Here is a 21,672-nt window from a genome sequence, read left to right as displayed (position 1 = left end):
ATACAATGCATGCATTTTGCAGTGTTCTACTTTCAGATATTTAACACTTGTATTCAGAATCACTGTTTACCAAGGTCATATTAGTTCTGCTTTGCCCCAAAGAAACCAGGTATCCCATTGGACTAGGAAAGTGGTCATACCAATGCCTGTGTTTAATTAGGAGGCTGTATTGTAAAAGTTGCAGGGTACCAAATTATAATTGTAGAGATGGAAAGATTTTAGAGTTACATAGACAAGTAAGAAACTTACCAAACTACAATGACAAAAATATGATACCTTCATGAAAGTACCAACTGTAATGATTTAGAATTTCTCCTACCATGTAACATAATATTTTTTTTGCTATAACTAAGTATAAATCTTTTCTTCTTTTTCTCTTGTCTTGAATGAAGACTTAGTCTGAGAAATATTTTTCCACTAAGTCTCATAGAAGCCAGGCAATACCACAAAGGCAGCTGTCATTCCACATTTCCTTCTCTAAGATTTTTTTTTTTGGTGGGGAAGAGGGGAATTCTTAAAAATGCTCAAAACTTGACCAAACCAGGTGGTGGTTCAATGCTAGAATCTGAGATTGTGATGCTGCTCAGGTATTGTGATGCTCAAGGATGACTAAGATCACTCTAGCTATACCTAGGGACCTCCAGGACTATACCTGGGGATTCTCTGAGACTATGTGATCTTAGGCATTGAGTTGATCAGACACAGACACTGGACCATCATTTAACTCACTTTTAACAAATCATCCACTGAAAACTTTCTTAATCATGCTGGTGTAAGGAGTGGGGTTATCTTCACTTCTTATTTCATTCCTTTTGCTCTTTCCTAAGTCTCTCTAACATCTACCTCCCTCATAAAATTAGAAAAAAATACTTCAGGGGCACAAGGAATGGTGGATTTATTTTAAGGGTTTTTATTTTTTAGGTTTATATTTTTATGTTTATATAGGTTTGTATGTTTATGTTATATAAATTTATATATAAACATATATAAATATAAATATATATAACATAATATATAATATATAACATAAACATATATATATGTTTATATATATTTATGTTTATATTTAAGGATGTTGATTTTTATCCTGGAGAACTGGTCCCTTGAAGGTATGAAAGTATTATAAGGGACTTCCACTTCCCTTATGCTCACCAAGTTTCTTGGTTTTCCACATCACATGTTCCCCCCAAAAAGGACTTACGCTTTTTCTTAACTGCGACCTCTTTATTTTTCATGTGTTATCTATTTTCTTTTCACTTAACATCTATTTTGGTTTTATCATTTAACATACTTGTACTATTATTGCAATTTTGATAAGATAAAATTGATTTTTATCTTATTTTTATGGGCTACTTTTAATTTGTCAAAGTCACGGTGATATTATTGTTATCACAGATGTTAACAAGATCATTGTAGTAGATGTCAGGTGAGAGCACTCTTAACTTATTAATTCCAGTCAAAAATAAAATATTAAATGTTGTATGGCCATGATCCTAGCTATATACTAGTCAGGTCTAAAATTAATATACTGTGTTAATTCCTTCTTTGATGGCTGCTTCATCATTCTCCCAATTATAACCCTGAATAATTAAACAGATCATAGCTTGTTGACAGAGAAGCTGTGATCAAATGGACATACTTGTATATGCCATAGAAAATCCACTTCCTACACAGAAGATGAGATGTGTCTGAGAGTTACCTTATTTTATTTGGCACAGGCATCTGTAATGAAATAAACAATGTCTGAGTCCTTGAGACATTGAAATGTTTTGTCTGTGTGTTTTTTTAATGAGAATTTATTTGAAATCTATGAAAGACCACCTCTTAGGAACAAAGACATTCTGTGTTTTTAAAATAGTGGATTAACAGATGCTATCTCTCAGCAAGGGAATGTCAGAACTCATTGTACTTCACATCTAGATGCAATAAAAGCAAAGAGGATTATGAAGAATTATGGGGAGGTCAGAGGTGCTATCTCCTTTTGGTAAGGAAGTTTCTGGATTTTTCTTCAGGACTGTCTTGATCTATTCTTTCCTCTGATATTAACCATTTTCTTGGGGTGGATAAGTAAGGGTGTTTGAATGAAGTCCTTTATCTCTTGGCAAGGGAGACCTCAGGGGGCTTGATATCACTTCAGCTTTCATATCTTTGGCCCTAAGGAGGCAATGCCAAGTAGCGATGCTAATGATAACATCTCTTGGTCTGCTGAGAATCTGTCTGGCCCTGTTTGCCAGATGCTTAGCTTTATCCTTCAGGCCCCAGGACATTGTCCAGATGGTACAGACTTGTATCCCCAAACTGAATATTAGAACTATACAAATTTCTTCAAAATGTTCCTATGTACATTTTATAAAATATTTTCTTTGTCTTAGTCACAGCGGAATATTTATGGACTATCTTATTAATGCCTTTTACCCCTGGAATTATACATGTGTCTACTATAGAGAAAAGGGGCAAAGGAAGACAAGTATTTACTTAAAAAAGAATTTCACATTAATTTTTGAAGGTTCAATTTGGTTATCTGTTTTCTAATGGCAGATGAAATATGGGGCTTTGGGGTATGCCTGGGCACTATAGAGGGATATTTCTGCTCTGAAGTTACAGGCAAGGGAGAACATAAGGAGATATATTCTTAGAAAGAGACTATAGGATAGAGTTGAAGGCAATTAGAAGGTTTCCCTATGCACTAAAATGGAGATAAAAACAGAATACAGAGGGAGCAAAGGGAAACAACACCCCTTCTGCTGAAATGTTTGAGGAAGGCTGACAACCCTTGATATGGACTGTTCCAGTTCTGTCAGGTAGACTTTGTTGCAGCAGGAATTCTGTGTATGGAGAAGACAATTCCTTCATTTTTGCTGAGTGACCTTTGTGGAGTGCAGAGACAGAATGGTTCATAGTTACCTTTTGAATTAGACTAATAGACTGTTGCCAAATAGTTTGATGAATTGGTGATTATTCACTGCTGTAGACCATTTAGCTCCCAACTAAAAAGGGTGTGATGCTGAAAATGAAGCAAGGAAGAATGATATTTTGACATAATCCAAATAACTGTTGAAGAATTCCAATGCATGAAGTTCCATTTTCTTAGCATATCTGGGAATGCCTATATCCAGGAAACTATTTTTACTACTATACACAAAAGGCAAACAACAAGCTATGATTGACAGAATGCTTTGATTGTTCTTCTGAGTAATGAATGGTGCCTTGTGAGATGCCCTATTAAGCATGTTTCTTACTTCTGGCATTTGTTTTTGAGAACAAATATGTAATTACTAAGGGGAAGTCTCCAAGAAATAACTTTCACAATTAGGTGGGCATTCTCCCAGTAACACAAAAAATAATTTTTCAATGTTTTCTTTCTTTTTTTTATTTCTTACAGATTATTGATATAGTGACACTCATGTTTATAGCCATTGATAGCAAAATGAGAACCTGAAATAAAGTTATTAAATGCAAAGTGCTTGTTAGAACCTGCTTTGGTCTCCCACCCCAACCCTTCCCTCAAATCCTGGCAGAATCAGCCACACCCGTGTGCTTTAGACAAGACTGGCAATCAGGCTACTTCAAAGATTCAAGTGATTCAATAACAGCCAACAGCTGAATGTGTGTGTTCTGCTTTGAATCAGTGGGAATACTCCCCTACTTGTAGTCTTTGGGACTTAACCCCCTGGGATCCGGTTGGGAGATGTGTCATGTTTCTTGAATCCTGGAGTTTGCCATCTATTTCTACACTGGTCCTTCCTGCCCTAAACTACCTGCTAAGGCTTCAAGCCTGACCTTAAAACTGCAGGCCTTCACTCCCAAAACAAATCCAGCTTGGAATCTGGACTCTTCCTGCCAAATGGTGTCCCTGCCCCAAATGAGAACAAAGTCATCTTTTACAGCACTTGAATGACATTGCTGTCGGAATTGTGGTTGATTAGAGCAAAGCACTGGAGCCTTAGTGATGAAGATCTTGGACTCTGAGAGTCTCACTGCCTGGGTACAAATTATGAATTTACCACTTCCTCTCAATGACTAAATCTGATTTTTTTATCTACAAACTGATCTTAACGTAACAAGGATCACAAAGTGATAAAACGCTAAAAATAGCGCACTTCTCAAAGCACATTTATAGGAGTAAGTAAAATCATCAGCACCATATTGCCAGTTGAAGGAAGGATGTACTGGAGGAAGCAGTCAGGCCCTCTTTTCACTTTTGTCTGCACAACTGGCACCTTGTGTTTGGTTTCACTGCACTGAAGCTGACTCAGGGGCCAGGCAAGATTAAATTTAAGGACCAAGGGTATTGAGTCTCACCCATGACTTACACGACAGACGTGTAGTCTCCCAGCAGTCAGTTTCCTGACCAGAAATGAGTTTTTCTCTTCTTTTCTTTTCTCTCTTTTCTTTCCTTCCTTCCTTTCTCCTTCCTTCCTTCCTTCCTTCCTTCCTTCCTTCCTTCCTTCCTTCCTTCCTTCCTTCCTTCCTTCCTTCCTTCCTTCCTTCCTTCCTTCCTTCCTTCCTTCCTTCCAATTTTTTTTTTGTTTTTGTTTTTGTGCAACACTGGGCAGCATTCAGAGTTTACTCCTGGCTCTGCATTCAGAAATCACTCTTGGCAAAATCTAGGGACTATTTGGATTGCCGTGGATTGAACCAGGCCTGTCCCAGATAGGCAGCATGCAAGGCAAATGCCCTATCACTCTGCCCCAGAATTTAGCTTTTCCTATTATTAAAAATTGTGTCACATGTATAGTCCTTCCTGGGCTAAAAGCACTCCAGGAGTCACCAGGCCAAAAAGGGACAAATACATGGCTGAGCACAGGAACATCTACTGATCAAACTCCTAAGTGTCCCTTGCTCATACCTTACTGACCTAACACTAGTGTCCAGAATATGCCAGGTACTTTTAGGTCTCTGGGTCTTAAATTTTAGGATGGGGGGTTGTTTCCCTCTGCTGGAACCCTTTTTACCTACTGCCATGCTGAACATTTGTGCTGCTTTTGGGACTGAATGCTGAGACACTGCTTTGTTCTGGGCTGTAGTTAGTTTCTTAATTTCCTGACCCTACCCATATTTGCTTACATGTGTTCTTTCTGATAAACTCAAAATTATTGCCATACAATAAGTAGTGAGTTAAATATCCAATCAATGCCTGAGACTAATGATGGCATCAAACATAATTGCACTATACAGTTATTGATGAGAGGATCTTGGTTTTGGCCCTTGCAAAGCCCTCTCTGGCTCGGAACTAGGGAGAAGGTGCCTCCGATTCTTATTTTGTCTCTTCTGATTTTCCTCCTAATTTCCTATTACTTGGGATAAAATATAAGCATCTTTTCCAACTATTCATTGCAAATGATTCAATATAACTGTGGCTTATCCCTGCAACAAACAAAAGATGTCTCAATGAAATTTTTGAACACAATATATGTTTTTACAGAGAATCTGGCAGTATCTATATCCATTATACTTTTTATCCTGTTGAGCTTAGGAAAGGCTTATATATTGAATAAAACTTTTCAAAAATTCTCTTGATTTGTTATAGCATAGGATATTAAGCAGGAACAGACACCATCTTTGCATCAAGTGCAAACCAAACACATTGAAACCTTCTTAAGAGAAAAAAATGTCCGATTTTAATTATTTAAACAGCTAACAATGGCCAACGGGAAGCTCACTTGTGTCTTTGGGAATAGTATGTACTTCCTCTGCTATGAAATAATGACCAGCAAAGAGACATCTTTTCAAGATTCAGTAAAGAAAACAATGTATTTTATACCTGAAACATCATCAGAGTTCCCATCAGAGGCAGGAAGTATATATTTTCTGCAGGTGTAAATCTGTTCTACCAATTAATTCCCTTGATAGGTCCACAGTACATGGATCATGCAGATTTCCTCAAAATTGAAAACACTTCCCCACCCTAAACAATGGCTTGTCTGAAAGCATGCCATTGTAAGTTTCCTGGACTAAGTAAAGAATAGTTAACACTATTTTAAACGTTTTAATCTTTGATTGAGTAGCTGACAAAATATGTGACGGAAGAATGTCAATTTTATTAACCCTATGTTTCAAGGAAAGAAATTGATTCTAGAATAAATGGGTTTCGCAGTGCTCTTCCTCCAAGCTCTGGTCTGGCTTGCTGGCATTGATAAATGGCAGGAGAGAGACAGTGAGGGTAAATAAAGGTATGACATACTTGGGTTATAGAAATGTTGCCTATTCTACTAAAATGTAATGATAAATGGCTGGAGAGAGACAGTGAGAGTAAATAAAGGTATGACATACTTGGGTTATAGAAATGTTCCTATTCTACTAAAACATAAGTGGGAGCCTGCAGTATATTCCAGATATAAATTTGTATGTGACCATTTAATTTTTTTTCTTTTAAACTGGGACACTTCTGATCAGTAAAAGGCCACCCCAGTCCCAAGTCACCTTGAGACTATAAGCTTGCAGTTGGCTATGAGCCCAAGAGGCCTCAAAGGATGAATGACTATTGAGCAAGTGTAATTTGGGAGCTCTCCATAGTATTTTGAAACACTACAGTGGGTTTAACTGTCCCCAGGATTCAAGTACTCTTCTTGCAGGAAGAATATCTAGAATTGTACAGTAAAACTCATCTGTGTTCTTTGGTGGAATCAAATAGGGTTCTTTTAAGTTTACATTATATGCAATTATTTCTAGCCCTGAATTTACAGTATACTCATCTAGCAAAGGTAGCTTTAAAAATTAAAATCCTGGGCCGAAGTTATAGCACAGTGGGTAGGGTGTTTGCCTTGTACAGAGTCTCTGGCATCCCATATGGTTTCCTGAGTCCCCCAGGAATGATTCCTAAGTGTAGAGCCAGGAGTAACCCCTGAGCACCACCAGTGTGACCCCAAAATCAAACAAAATAAAGAATTAAACTCCTGAGTGTCTACCACTATATATTCTAACTTAATAGATATGGGATGATTCCAGGCTTCTGTATTTTAAAAATTCCTCCAGTGTTTCTGATGTCGTTTAATATAAGGGCCATCTTGGGTTTATTTTAAGAGGCTATGAAGCTTTAATAAAGACTAAATATTTTAACTATTCAATGCTAAACTTAAAGGATAATATTTAATATGGAAAGGAAAAGTTGGAGAACTTAAGTTTTTTCCATAATTTAATTACATTTTTATAATGATCAGAAGAGGAGTAGATTAATTAAAAGTTAGGTTTCTTATTTTTTCTAAGCCTAGTTTACTGACTCAGCAACAATTATAGATGAAGTGGTTTTTGGTATTCTTTTCTATTTATTTTTCATCTGGAGGCATTAATTAGTTTTTTGAAATTTTTTATGGATTTATTGTTTTTCATTATTACAGAAATTCAAGTTTCTTCACATGAATTAAATTAGATTGAATCCTAAAAGGCTGTAGTAGAATTTGATAAGATAATTCCAACTTTGTGTAGATAATTGCAAAAGAAGAAAAGAGCTACGAACACTGTGTAAGCAAAGCTTGGATAATGCAAACTTATCCATCTTGAAACCAGAAAACTTAATAGTAGATGCATACTTTATGCAGAATTTAATCATTTATAGTAGGTGAATTACTTTTTGGGGGGAGGAGTCACACTTAATTGTGCTCAGGGTTACTCTTGGATTTGCCCTCAGATATTACTCCTGTCAGGGTTTAGGGGACCATATGTGGTACTGAGGATAATTACGAAACTATTATTTTTTTAGTTTAGCACAATGCTCTTTCTAGTCTATTTGGGTGCCTCTCAGCACCTAAATTATTAAGCAAATTTTAGGAACTGGGGCTTCTTTATAGAGAAATTTTTTGAAAAGAAGTATAATAACAATTATTTCCTCCTAAGTCTATAATACAATAAAAATGATTTTTCTCTCACACACATACACACACATGCACTCACACCCACACCCACACATAGACATGGAAGATGAATAAATGTGTTTTTTGAAATCAAAAGAAAAATCAAAAAGAAAATAGCGGGGCCAGAGAGGTGGTGCTAGAGATGAGGTGTCTGCCTTTCAAGCACTAGCCTAGGACGGACCGTGGTTCAATCCCCCAGCGTCCCATATGGTCCCCCCCAAGCCAGGGGTGATTTCTGAGCTCATAGCCAGGAGTAACCCCTGAGCATCAAAAGAGTATGCCCCCTCCCCAAATTTAAAATTAAAAAAAAAAAGAAAGAAAATAGCATCCCTACCTTTTCTCCACTGCAAAAGCAGTCAGTATTTCTAGAATGTCCTAGAACCCCACAGAACAATGCACACAGACCAGTTTTCCTATGGCTAAGCCCTCTCTGGGCATTTGATAAGAAATAAGAAGACTTATGTTGACACATAAGAAAACAAACAAACAAACAAAAACAAAAACAAAAAAGAAAACCAAAAGGTAATTTTACTTGGAATATTTTTAAGTAGAATGAGAAGAATGCATAAGCAGGTGGTTTTGTTTAAAGTACTTTATGGGTTCTTCTTACTGTTCCAAATGTTCTTAATTTAAGCTCTTTTAAAATATAGCCAATGGAGTTGTTAGCCTACATTATGAAAATTTCCCAATTTCAGAGAATTTTGGTATATCTTCTCTTAAATTTTAATAAATAATATGAAGTCATATTCAATAACAGTCAAAGCTGGTTAACTTTATCAATTTCTACAGAAGATGAAGAGAAATTATTTTATTTCAATAAATATTAAAACTATTTCACTGTTGGTTGAACTTGAAATTGTTTCAGATACTTAGGAACAAACTCTATTCCTTATTTTATTTAGTATTCCTATTTGCTTGGAAATGTAAGAATAATTTCTCACCAAATACAACCATACCTGCCTTTTACAAACTTGGGGTTAAGAATTTCATTCATGAGCACCTAAGTATCTATCAACATCATGTTAAGCAAACGAGCAAGACTGAAATAATTCAAGAAAATGGCATACTAGTAGGGTGCTAGTGCTCTGGGACAATCTGAACTTTCAATTTCTATGCTTTAGTAACAGGCATATGAAATAAAAATCAAATTAGAGATCATTATATTAATACTCATCACCAATGTTCTAGAATGCTTTCTAGTTGATAAAGATCACAGATTAGTTTTTTATTTTGAAACTTGATCTATGCTATTGCCACATGTGAACCTTTCTTTGACAGCTTAAGACAAACTTTTGCCTGTGCATATTTAAGAATACATTTAAGTTTTGGAATAGAAATTTTTACATGCATAATTTAATTTTACAACACCTCCTTTAAGATGTCCTAATTTATGGTAGAGCTAAGCTTAGAGTCAACTGATTTCTTCCCTCATGACAATAGTCCATAAGACTCGCCTAGTCTTGTCTAATCTCATCTATTCAAATTATATATTAGGACCAAAACCTTGTGGAAAATGTAGATATATTTTAAAAAATTAGTTCTGAAATTTCTCCTGTTTTAAAAGAAGTTGGATGTTAGCATGGTCATCATTATGTACTTTTCCACTTCCATCATTCTGTACAAATATGTACTAGTCTCTGTGTCATGTACACTCTACTTCTCATTTTCATGTCTGGATTACAATATGTTTTCAGTGTTGTCTTTCATCTAGACCAGCAACCCTTCATTGAATCCTGAATCTGAGCAAGTCCTCTTCCAGAAAGCCCATGTTCATCATGCCATTCTCATACTTGAAGTCTTTCTTGCTGACATAATGAAGACCAAAAAAAAAGAGTTCTTGATACAGGCCTCTCTTTTCTGGCTCCCATAAGTCTTTTCAGTCTTAAAACCACTCAGAATTCTTTATTTCCTATTGAAACAGCCTATGAAATCTTCCAGCCTGATACTCTGTGTGGGAAATTCCCATTTCTATGCTTGGCTCATTGAAAATTCACTTTTGCACTTTTCTCAGCTATGTGAAGTCCATTGGTCCATGACTCAATTAAGATCATATCTCCTTCATACTATTCTTTATTCAACTATTTATAATGCCTCGTTCTTAAATTTAATGTCTCCCATCCTGCTGCCTATGTATAGTAGAGTCTCCTTCATGTTTAATGTTACTAATTGACTAATATAATATATATATGTACATTTTACACTAGAACATTTATCAATTTAAGATAACTATATTGTGTATGTGTTTTGGGCCATATTCGGTGCTACTCAGGGGGTATTCTTGGCTCTGTGCTCAGAAATAACTCCTGACAGATTTCAGGAACCATATGGGATGCCAGGAATTGAATCTGGATAGTTGTGTTCAAGGCAAATGTCAGAGATGCATATTACAGGGAATTGAATCTGGGTCTACCAAATTCAAAATGTGATCCTGGCCCTTTGAGCTATTTATCTAGTCCCTAACCTTCTTTTAATTATGCAAAAATATTTAGTATTATCTAATGCTATTCACTTTTGAGTTATTATTGTGCATATTTTGTTTCAAAATTATGATAAAATGTCAAGGTTGATGTTACTTAATATCTAGTTATGTGTTTTCTGAGAGTCAAAATAAAAAAAGGATTCCTTTTTTTTTGTGTGTGTGTGGTTTTTGGGTCACACCCGGCAGTGCTCAGGGGTTATTCCTGGCTCCAGGTTCAGAAATTGCTCCTGGCAGGCATGGGGGACCATATGGGAGATCAGGATTCAAACCAATGACCTCCTGCATGAAAGGCAAACACCTTACCTTCATGCTATCTCTCCGGCCCCAAAAAAGGGATTCTTATTAACCATTGGAAGATCTATATATCACTGGCAATAATATTTTTTTCTTACTCATTCTTCTGCTCAGGTATGACAAGTTCCACAATTTTAAAATGAGAAAATTGAACACCATTGATCTCTATGGTGTTTAGTTCTAGCCTTATATGAATATAGAATTTTTTTTTTACTTTTTTTTACTTTATTTAAACATCTTGATTACAAGTATGATTGTGATTAGGTTTTTAAGGAAATCACAAATTTATTGAAGATAACAGGATGAAACCTTATACATAAAATTTTGTTTTATTAACCAATAAATCCTAGATCACCTGTACTGATCTTGACTGACTAGAGAATATAAATACAAAAATCAAAATTTCTAATATCAAATTCTAGCTCTATAAGTTGTGTGATTGTAAATACATTGCTTAATAATGCTTCCTTTACTATTCAATAAGGAGATCAATACCTATTTTATGAAAATATGTTAAGTTCCAAATAAGATGACTGTATATTTAATCATATTTAATGTGACCATTAAATGTTAATTACTATTCCCTGTATCTTTCCTTTTATTTTTTTTTCATCAAATTAGGGATATGATGTGCTACCTAAATCTATGTTTGCAATGTATTGAAATATTTTATTACCTTCTCCTGAATTCATATTTGCAGTAAATTTTAAAACTATTAAAGATAGTCTACTAGTATCATATCTTTTTAGTGATTAGGTTTCAGTCATATAAGGAACATTCCCCTTCACCAGTGCAACATTCCCACCACCAATGTCCCAAATCTCCCTCCATCCCACCCCACCCCCACCTGCACTCCAGACAGGCTTTCCAGTTCCCTCATTCATTCACATGATTATGGTAGTTCTCTGTGTAGTTATTTCTATAACTGCACTCACCGCTCTTTGTGGTGAGCTTCATGGAGTGAGCTGGAGGTTCCAGCCCGCCTCTGAGGATTAAGGGGCAAATATCCAACATATATAGGGCACTGACAGAACTTTACAAGAAAAAACCATCTAATCCCATCAAAAAATGAGGAGAAGAAATGAATAGATACTTTGATAAAAAAGAAATACAAATGGCCAAAAGGCACATGAAAAAATGCTCCTTATCACTAATCATCAGGGAGATGCAAATCAAAACAACTATGAGGTACCATCTCACACCACAGAGATTGGCATACATCACAAAGTATGAGAACAATCAGTGCTGGCGGGGATGTGGAGAGAAAGGAACTCTTATCCACTGCTGGTGGGAATGCCGCCTAGTATATCCTCTATGGAAAGCGATATGGAGATTCCTCCAAAATCTGAAATTGAGCTCCCATTTGACCCAGCTATTCCACTCCTAGTGATATACCCTAAGAACACAAGAATACAACACAAAAACCCCTTCCTCACACCTAGATTTATTGCAGCACTATTCACAATAGCCAGGCTCTGGACACAAGCAAGATGCCCTTCAACAGATGAATGGCTAAAGAAACTGTGGTACATATACACAATGGAATGTTATGCAGCCGTCAGGAGATGTGAAGTCATGAAATTTTCCTATACATGGATGTACATGGAATCTATCATGCTGAGTGAAATAAGTCAGAGGGAGGGCGAAAGACGCAGAATAGTCTCACTCATCTATGGGTTTTAAGAAAAATAAAAGTCATTTTTGCAATAATATTTTTGACTACCAGAACTTTTTTTAAGAATTATCCTTTGTGGAGCCAGCATGGTAGTACAGTGGGTAGGGAGCTTGCCTTGCAAGCAACTAACCTGAGTTTTATCCCTAGCATCCCATTTTGTCCTTTGAGCACTTTCAGGAGTTATTTATGGTGTTGAGCCAAGAATAACACCTCACCATTGCCAGTTGTGGTCCCCCTAAATGAAAACAACCCCCTAAGAAGAATTAACATTTGTGAAGACGAGAGATATACAACAAGTAGGTTGTTCGATTACAACTACAATCCAGGACTTGATCCCTGGCACGCCACATGGCTCACTGAGCCCCAATAAGAATAATGCCGAATCCAGAGCCTGGAATAAATCTTGAGCACTGCCAGATGTGACCCAAAATCATTTTTTTAAAGAAAGAAAAGAATTACCCTTTGTTAGTCTCTGAGATAGAGCCTAGCATATGAGTTTAACAAATTATTTGATAGATGCCTAGGATTGGAATAAACTCAAAACTACTTTATCTACAAAATCCAGGTAAGTGCACAATGAACAATATGAATGAAAATGCAAACATGAGAAAATATTGAAATATCAGTAGAAGAATGAGGACCATAAATTATGATTATTTTAATAAAAAGAAACTTGGTATAGGGCATCTTAGGGCTTACTCTTGACTCATAGATTACTCCCAGTTGGGCTCAGAGAACCAAATGTGGTGTCATGGATCAAATCAAATCAGGGTTGGCCATGTGCAAGACATGTGATTTAATCCCTGTGTTCTCTCCCCTCACCCCACTGCTTGCCATTAGCTTTCCTCATGTGTAGAGAACTTGAATTTAGCCAGTATGACTGAGAAAATTAAATTTAATTGAATTTGAAATTAGTTGCTTGAAATTTAAACAAAATAATCAGAAGTAGTACAGAGGGGCCGGAGAGTAGGGTGTTTGCCTTGCATGCGGCTGGCCTGGGACAGATCCGGGTTCTATTCCTGGCATCCTATATGGTCCTTGAGGAGCGATTTCTGAGTGCAGAGACAGGAGTAACCCCTGAATGTCACCAGATGTAGCCCAAAAAACAAAGACAACAACAAAAAGTAGTACAGAGAAGCTTTTATAGAACAACTTGCATACAAGGACAGTCTTCCCTCATCTGATTGGGTATATATTATAATAGATTCATTTGAGCACTGTTTCTTTATTATTGTGTGATATATAACACACTAACATGTACACTGCAGTTTTGGGTGCTTTTGTTACTATAAGTGATGTAATCAAAAGTAAAGTTTAGAAATACTTTAAATTTATTGTCATGGTTATTATAGAGAGGGTTATCTCTGTTTCTGTCATTATGTTTGTGCTTATATGATGACATTCAGAACTTTCCTTATCACTGGTACCTATACTATAGGGTCTAGGCCTCCTGTCCTATGTGCACTGCCAGGTGGTACTTTTAGGACAAAATTTGTGCCAGCATAGGGTTTGTCCTTGGAAGGCAGTCTCTGAACTCTTTTATAGGTAAAGAAGATGAATCTTCTTCAAAAGGTGTTTTTTCTTTTTTTCTGTCTCCTTTACCTCCCAGGCACAAGCAGGCAGGGTTTGTTTTCCCCGGGACAGCAGGCACTTGTACCAACTCCTCCTTATTTAACTTCTCTAATGTGAGGATCCCTACACTTACTCTCTGCAATGCTATTTTGTAAACTGCTGTTGCCTCTATGCCTGTTATGCTTGTTTTTTCCCCCATCTGTGTTGACGTCTCTTTTCCCAGTGGGGCCTTCCTCTCCTCATTTAGTCATGCTGTGTGCTGTGTGTGGAGACCCATATCCACTCTGTTGGCCTCTCTGACTCATCCTGGAAGGTTCCCTTTCTCCTGAAATATCACTCAGAGGGCAGTCGAAGAGCACGGAGGTAAGAGTGAAACCAGCACTTCTTGAAGCTAGATGCTTTCCCTGGCACCTCTCCTTGCCCTAAGAGACACAGAGAGAAAAAGCAAAAGTACCTTCCTGCCATATGCCTTCAGTATGCAGATTTGAATAGTCCTAACTTCCAGTTTGTAAGAGGTGTTTATTGTTGCTGTTGCTTTTAAATATTCCATAATCTGGCTAGAAGAAAAATTTGCTAATACTCCGATTTTCCTTTTTCCTCTACTAGAAAGCCAAGAAAGTTAATTCAGACTGTTACGTTTTTCCTTTCAGTTGCAGATTAAAATGTTCTCCCTTTTGAAATATATTATTCATAAGGGTAACACATGCTGCACTTTAACTTGGTGCAGTCATGGACAGGAGTCGGGGTTGATCCTCCGCCTCATTGGCTGCTCTGAAGAGAACCGGGGTTACTCTAGTCTTTGAATCCTCTACTTTCCTTGGCTTTCCAGTCCCTCACATAAAACTCTCTGCCAAAGATGGCGTAGGCCCAGAATTTCCCAATCTTGATGGGTTCAGACAATAAATCCCTCTGACTTGATTTGCTAAGAGGGTCAAAGTTGAATAACATGATGACAATTAAAAGCCACAAAGTCAGAATTGTTTGGCCAACAACCCATTCAATTATTACTTTTTAATCTCACCAAACACCTCACAAAATTATTAAAAGGAACCTACCCTCTTAACTCAGGAAGGAGTCACCCAAACACTTATGAAAGATAGAATTTCCCACACCTATCTAAAAGTGCCTAGAGGAGAAGTCAAGAAGTACACATTATTTCTGACTCTAAATTATGCAAAACTTCCTGTTCGATGAGTTAAAATATACTTTATCTATACATGCACATATGGAAGTGGATATGTCTATTCCATATACAAATATATAATGCAGATAAAGACAAAAAAAACTTTCTCTTTAGTCAGTAACTTTGTACTATATGGGAGAATTTTCTCACTGTCTTTGACTCTCATACCTAGTCCTGGTCAGACCTGACAAATCTCCCTGAACTCTCATCTCACGCTGAAGAAATCTTCCATCACTAGACTAACAAACAGTCCAGGGAATGCAGGGCTTATGACTGAAGTAACTTAAGTTCCCCATCTAGTAGAGAAGAACAGTTCATAGGCGAACTGCAAAACCTAGTTAGTGGGCCAGGAGACAGTACAGAGGTTGACTTGCAGGCATCAGACCAGGGTTCAATCCTCTAGACACCCCATATAATTCCCCCTCCAATTCCCACCAGGAGTAATTCCCTGAGCTCAAAGCCAGGAGTAAGCCCTGAGCACCACTTGGGTGTGGCCCCAAACCCAAAATACAAACGAACAAAATCTAATAACGACAGTCCAGGGATTTGATATATCTGATAAGCTCCAGGAGAGTCCAACCATTAATGCCATAGACCCTGCTCTGGAGTGCTGCAAAAGTAGGGGAAGCAACAGGGTTTGCTGCTGCTCCAGGGGGAAGTGACAGAGCATTCCTTCGGGGCGGAGTGGGGGGCATCTATTTCTAGCTGGCAGCTTGCCCCTTACCTTGACCACGTCGTCATTGAGATGCTTGGGGTCGCGGTTGACCAGGTCGATCTCCTTGGTGTGCACATCGTACATCTGCTTCTCGTTCATCTCTTCTGCCATGGTCTTGTTGTTGGGCTTGTAGATGTTGCCCTGTTCCCGGACGGGAACCGTGTAGAGATGTCCCTGCGGAGGACAGGAGGACCAGGCAGGCAAGGGTGGGTGGCACAGGCGGTGGGTGGAGGATATCGGAAAAGAAAAGAAGAAAAACAACACACTCAACCGATGGCGAGTCAGGGGTCCGCTGGGGTCGACCCGGAGGCTCCCGCCCGCCTGCAAAGCACGGCCGGAGCAGCAGAGGCGCCGCGCACAGCCACCTCCCGGCGCCCAGAGCTTTTTAACAGGCTGGGGAGGAGGACACCACTCCCCTCGGTGCCAGGCTGGGAGACGGCGGCCTCGCCCGCCTGCCGCCAGGGGTCACCCGGCCACGCGCAGCGCTGCAGCCCCCGCCCTAAGCATGCCCAGCGCGGGGCCGCCCCGTCGAGATCCTCTAGGACCCCATCCCAGCCGGCTAGGGGACTCCCACCTCAGACTTTCTCCTATCCCTTCGCCTCCCAGCCCAAAGCAACAGCCCATTTGCAAGGCGTTTCCGCGCACCTGCCTGCGCTCCCTTCCCGATTCTCTAGTCTAGACCCTCTGGTCCCTGGTCCCTGGAGCTCCTTCCACCGCACAGTACTCTCTCCTGTCCCAGCCAGGGTTCAGATCTCACCTGCTGGCCTCAATCTCTTGAGAAGGCCCCATACACCTGCACGACCCCCCCCCCCCAACCATCCCGATCCCAGTGCCCCATCCAGGCTGCCGGCTGTACCTTGGTGGCTTTTGGTAAATAAAAGCGTCAGTACCTCACAGCCCTCCCCACCTTCGGCTGAGCCCGCACCCCGGGAGGTGGAGAGAATTGCAGGGAGTGGCAATGATAGCGCCCTGTTCCAAACCCCCCTCCCCGGTCTCCAGGCGGCCAGACTCTGGAAGAGTTCTTGAGGGGGACCCAAGAGCTTTGCCAAGTGCAAACAAGACGCGCGCCGACACCCGACATGCTTGTCCCGGCGCCTGGAGGGGAGAGGCGGGGACGGTCCCCAAGACTGGGTGCGGGGGTTTGGAGGGGGGGGGTATGACCTCCCACGCCCAAGCTTCCACCTTCCACACTTACAGCTTCTCAGCTGCTTAGCTCTCTCTGGCCAGCCCAGAAACGCATACCTAGTCCGGAAGACCCAACTTGGGAACCTGGAACCTCTCTACCCCCTTTTTTCCAACCTCTTCTAGTGTAGCGGTCTCTCTCATCCCCACCTATACCCCCTTTTCCCCAAAAGAAAACAGCCCACATTCCTGCTGGCTCTTCACTTCCCCGCCCAGGCCCATTCCTCCCCGGTGCCAGCGCCAAAGGAGTGCCCAGAAGTGGGGAGCGGGCAGAGGGAGAGGCGCGCACCCGGGGTATGTGCAGGGCAGCCGGTGGAGAGGCGCACCGGCGCGCGGCCACCCACCCGAGCCTACCTCCGAGTCTACGTATTTGCCCCCAGACATGCTGACCGTGGCTGGAGGAGGGCTCCGAGGAGATTTCCCTGGACTGAGATTTAAGGGAACCGAGGAAGGAAGATCTAGTATTGTGCATAGGGGGGTGGCGGGGGGCGGTGACTGCGAGGGAGCCTCCTGGCCCCCCGCCAAAGGTTTGTTCTGTTGCTTAGCGGTTGGCCCGGACGGGCGTGGCGCCGGGTCTAGGCACATCCCCAAGGTTCTGGCAGCTGAGGGCGGGGAGAGCCCGCAGGCCGCAAAGAGTGGGGTGAAAGCGATTCACTAGCGCTAGGCTGCAAGGGGCAGATGTTTGGAACCTGGGGCGCTATTTTCCCATCTAACCATCCACACGGAGAGGCGGAGAGAGAGGCTGTCCTGGGCACAGCGAATGTTTTCGCAGTGCATCATCCCGGCCTGAGCTGGGGAGGGAAGGAGGGAGCCCAGGCGCTTGCATGTAGAGATGCCCAATAAGGGCAACCTGGCTTCAGAAAGAATTCTACTCTGTTCTCTACCTTTGCAGCTCCTCATTGCTTGTGTCCCCTCACTGCCACAGACACAGCAAGGGGACATCGTGATCTTCCTGTTTGACAGTGGGGGTGGGGGAGTGGAGGAATGAAACAAAAAGCCCCCTCCCTCTCAAATGGTTTGGACGTTTTAGGTGTGTTTCATAACAGACAAGGGGCAGGAAGCTGTGTGGGCAGAATGCCTGTGATGTGCTCATAGAGAATCCCCTTTACATCTAGTTGGTGTGAACAGTAGATTAGAAAAACTTGCACGCAGAAGTTGACTTTTCTTGGCCACTTTTGAAATGCCTCTCAAATACTTCCGAAATAAATAATGTAAATATTAAATTAACATTTCTATAATTTAATTACTGAACATTTTTGGAACCAAAGGAATCTATGCCTACAGGTTATATACCTTAGTTACGACAAGTGTAAAATAATATTAACTGTTGAAGTACTTGTTGGACTTTCAAATTTACCAGAAAGGGTTATTATTGTAATTGTTGTTATTATTAAATGCAATCGCTGTGAGTAGAAAAGTGAAGGTTTTTACACTAGTGTTAGAATTAAAGTTTTGTTAGAAATAAAATTACTTTATCTCTTCTTGAACATCAGCTGTCTCTCTTTACCTTATTATAGATCAGCAGAAGATGGGGTCACAATAAGTTAGGAAAAATTCACTGTCCAAAAAATGGACACTTTACCTAAGGTGCTATATGCAATCAAAACTCAGTTTATGGTTTGAAATTTAGGAGCTGGAAATATCCCCTGAGAGGTACAAGTTAAATAAAAAAATTCTGCAGTTTAAAAATTGAAATGGTCTGAGGTCTTTAAAAGGATGAGAAGAGGAAATAGAATAGGGAGCCCTTAAAGTTAGTTTTCTACAGTGAAAGAAACCATGAAAATAAAAAGAAAGTTACAAAGGACAGACTATTGGTGACTATTAGGGAAAAAGAATGGCTTGACTATGGTGGATATAATATCCCAAATGTTGAAATGATTGTGATTATACTGGCCAATCATCATTAACATTTGAAAGACCTTCCAAAAATTCATTTTTTCTTCATTTCCTCCCAAATTTCTTCTATGAATTCTTCTTCTTTATGTTTTTGGGTCACACCCGGCAGTGTTCAGGGGTTACTCCTGGTTTTATGCTCAGAAATCGCTCCTGGCAGGCTTAGGGGACCATATGGGCTACCGGGATTCGAACTACTGACTTTGTGCATGCAAGGCAAATGCCTTACCTCCATGCTATCTCTCCGGCTCCCTATAAATTCTTTAAACAAATCATTTTAACAAATCTGAAGTGCTGTACCAGATTCAATGTGTCCTATAGAGCTTAGTGAACCTCTAATGATGGCTTAAAGATTACTGGTCCTCTAATTTTTCATAAATGTTGGCTGCAAAGCCTTGGGGGTAATGTTCTATGGAAAAATGTGGAAACCATTTCCCATCTATTGTTATTCAGTCTTTAGCTGCGATGAGTAATCTTGACTGTGAAAAAAGTCAACAGGAACATGGAGACAGCTTGTCCTGCATTCCAGCAAGGAATGGATTTTCTGGGGAGGCCTGAGAGTGAATGCTTAACTAACATTCAAAGGAGGGAAAGCAATCTCTCTGGGAAAGTGTAGACTGAGCTTGAAGTTGAGTCAACAGCACACAAAATCGTAATGATCAGTGAAGCGTTGTCAATGCCAAAATGAATTCCTAATGAGAGGAAAAACCACAAACCTTCATTAACTTGCCTCAACAAGAAGCTGGCACCAAAGACAAACAGATCTTACTGTTTATAATAGCTGACTTGGAAAATTGGCTCCAACTTTATGAGAAATAAAGAAAAGATAAAGAACATTGTTAGGATAGGACAAGATTTTAAAGGAATGAATGATAGTTTTTTTTTTAAAAACAGTTTTTTTCTTTCAACATTAAAAGTTAAATAATATAATCTATGCTACTAATAAATACAGAATTAAAACAGTGCATTTATGTAATCCTTATTTTTAAGGAAATCAGGTTTAAACACTTGAAATTAAGGTGTTTTGAGGGGGAATAACAACATTTTAAAGTTGATTAAGAATTACAGTACCAGCTAACCTGTGAGAAATGTGATTCTAGTAATGCCCAGTTAATTACTTTTTGTCTTCTAACATCTATCCTTTCCCCAGTACATTTTCTACCCAATCACTGTAAGTCAGGTCTTCTTCATACTCCCATATCTCTCTATTCAATATTACTCTAATTGGGAATCTAAAATTTGGCCAAATATAATGTTGTCAGGGTTTTTTAAGGCAGGTATGTTAGGACAGTTGGGGAAGCAAATTTAGGCTATTTACATATGTCCATAAATTCAAATATTGTACTACTTTGTGTATGCAACTAAAGGGCCTGATTTGCATCATAACAACCTCTTACATTTGGCCCTGTCCTTCACATCTTCCAAATTGCATTGCAGTTTCTTCTCATGACTATCAGACCTTCCATACATTTTACTTAGCTTATTCGAAGGCAAAAGTTTTCTAGATGATGACTTGCCTCATTATTTAATTCCACTTATAGCTTGGGGGCCACACCAGTCTTCCTTGTGTTTCAGAGAAAATAAGGAGTGCCCATTTAATGAAATTTCATGTTTTCCATTACACTCTATTGATTGTGGTACAATTCTTCCCCTATTTAAGGGCCAAGCAATCAGAGAGTGTGTGTGTGTGTGTGTGTGTGTGTGTGTGTGTGTGTGTGTGTGTGTGTGTAGGGGGAGATAACTTATGGGGTGGGACCCTCTAGGTGCTTTTATTGGGGTGTGGGGTGAATGCTGAGATTATGAATTCAAGGTTGCAGTAGAATAATGGTGTGACATGAAGAGATCCCTAATGGTAATATTACACACGTATTTCTTAAAGACAACCTGAATTAAATGGTGCAGTCATGACACATTTAGCGTACCTGGGTGGCCAACTAGCAATTCTCTGGTTCATGGACTAAACATCAGTTTAGTCTTTCCAAATTAATTATTTTAAAAGAAATTTTTTGGAATTATTTTTTTTTGGGGGGCCACTCTCACTTGTGCTAGGTAAGGGGAGGGACAATTTAACTTGTGCCCTGGATGGTAATTATGTCTTTGGGAGACAAAGCATTCACTCAGACTTTGTTACTAACTTTCCAGTCCTAAAAAACTTCCATTGTTTCTGCATATAAAAATCCTATCTGAGATGTATGGTTGATAAAGAATACATTTTATGATCTGTCTTTAAATTAGATTTATTATTTTGCTTAAGAAACAGAAAATAGAATTAATATAAAGATGTTGTATGTTTTATGAGGGGATATATTTAATCCACTTAGGACTCTAAATTACATTAGATACCACAGTTATGGGGGCAAATTTCTGTCTATAATTTCTGTTTGGAATACATTTATTTAAAGTATTTTTGTTATAAATATTAGTTCAATGAATTTATAACATCAAGTTTGTTCAAATGATGTTGCTTGCCTTATTTGCTTCATATTATTTTAAAAAATTTTATTTAAATAATCATGATTTGCAAAGTATTCATAGTTGGGTTTTATACAGACCTTTTAGTTCCAAAACTATCACCAGTGTCAACCTCCTTTCACCAATATTCCCATAGTTCATCCTTTGTTAACCCATCCCTTCCCCAGTCTGCAGTAATTACAAGCCCATTTTTAATTCTGGTTGTTAAAGTTTGAGTCTCATGATTTTATTGTTGTGGAATCTGTGGCTTGGATATTTAGTTAGTCCTTTCTTATTCCCACCAATGAACCTGTGTTCCCTTGGTCTTTGTTCCCCATTATTTCACATTTTTTCTTTTCCTCCACTCAATTTCTTTCC

The 21,672-nt window shown here is 39.2% G+C and overlaps 3 protein-coding genes across 3 annotated transcripts in view; all 3 read right to left on the bottom strand.

Moving 5' to 3' along the window:
* The window catches only part of CAV1 (caveolin 1), a 37,254-nt gene extending 19,862 nt beyond the window's left edge, over positions 1-17,392 (bottom strand). Inside the window, exons 1-2 of the mRNA XM_049771045.1 lie at positions 17,305-17,392; positions 15,778-15,942 (exon numbers count right to left, since the gene is read on the bottom strand). Coding sequence (XP_049627002.1) covers positions 15,778-15,942; positions 17,305-17,334 — 195 coding nt within the window. The 5' untranslated portion in view covers positions 17,335-17,392. The remainder of the gene's footprint in view (positions 1-15,777; positions 15,943-17,304) is intronic.
* The window catches only part of MET (MET proto-oncogene, receptor tyrosine kinase), an 811,679-nt gene that overhangs the window by 294,282 nt on the left and 495,725 nt on the right, over positions 1-21,672 (bottom strand). The gene's annotated exons all lie outside the window — the stretch shown is intronic.
* Positions 1-21,672, bottom strand: part of CAPZA2 (capping actin protein of muscle Z-line subunit alpha 2) — a 468,908-nt gene that overhangs the window by 425,311 nt on the left and 21,925 nt on the right. The window lies entirely within an intron of this gene.

Source organism: Suncus etruscus, chromosome 1 (genome assembly GCF_024139225.1).
Source record: "Suncus etruscus isolate mSunEtr1 chromosome 1, mSunEtr1.pri.cur, whole genome shotgun sequence".
Taxonomy (NCBI): Eukaryota; Metazoa; Chordata; class Mammalia; order Eulipotyphla; family Soricidae; genus Suncus; species Suncus etruscus.
This window is presented reverse-complemented; position numbering and strand designations above follow the sequence as displayed.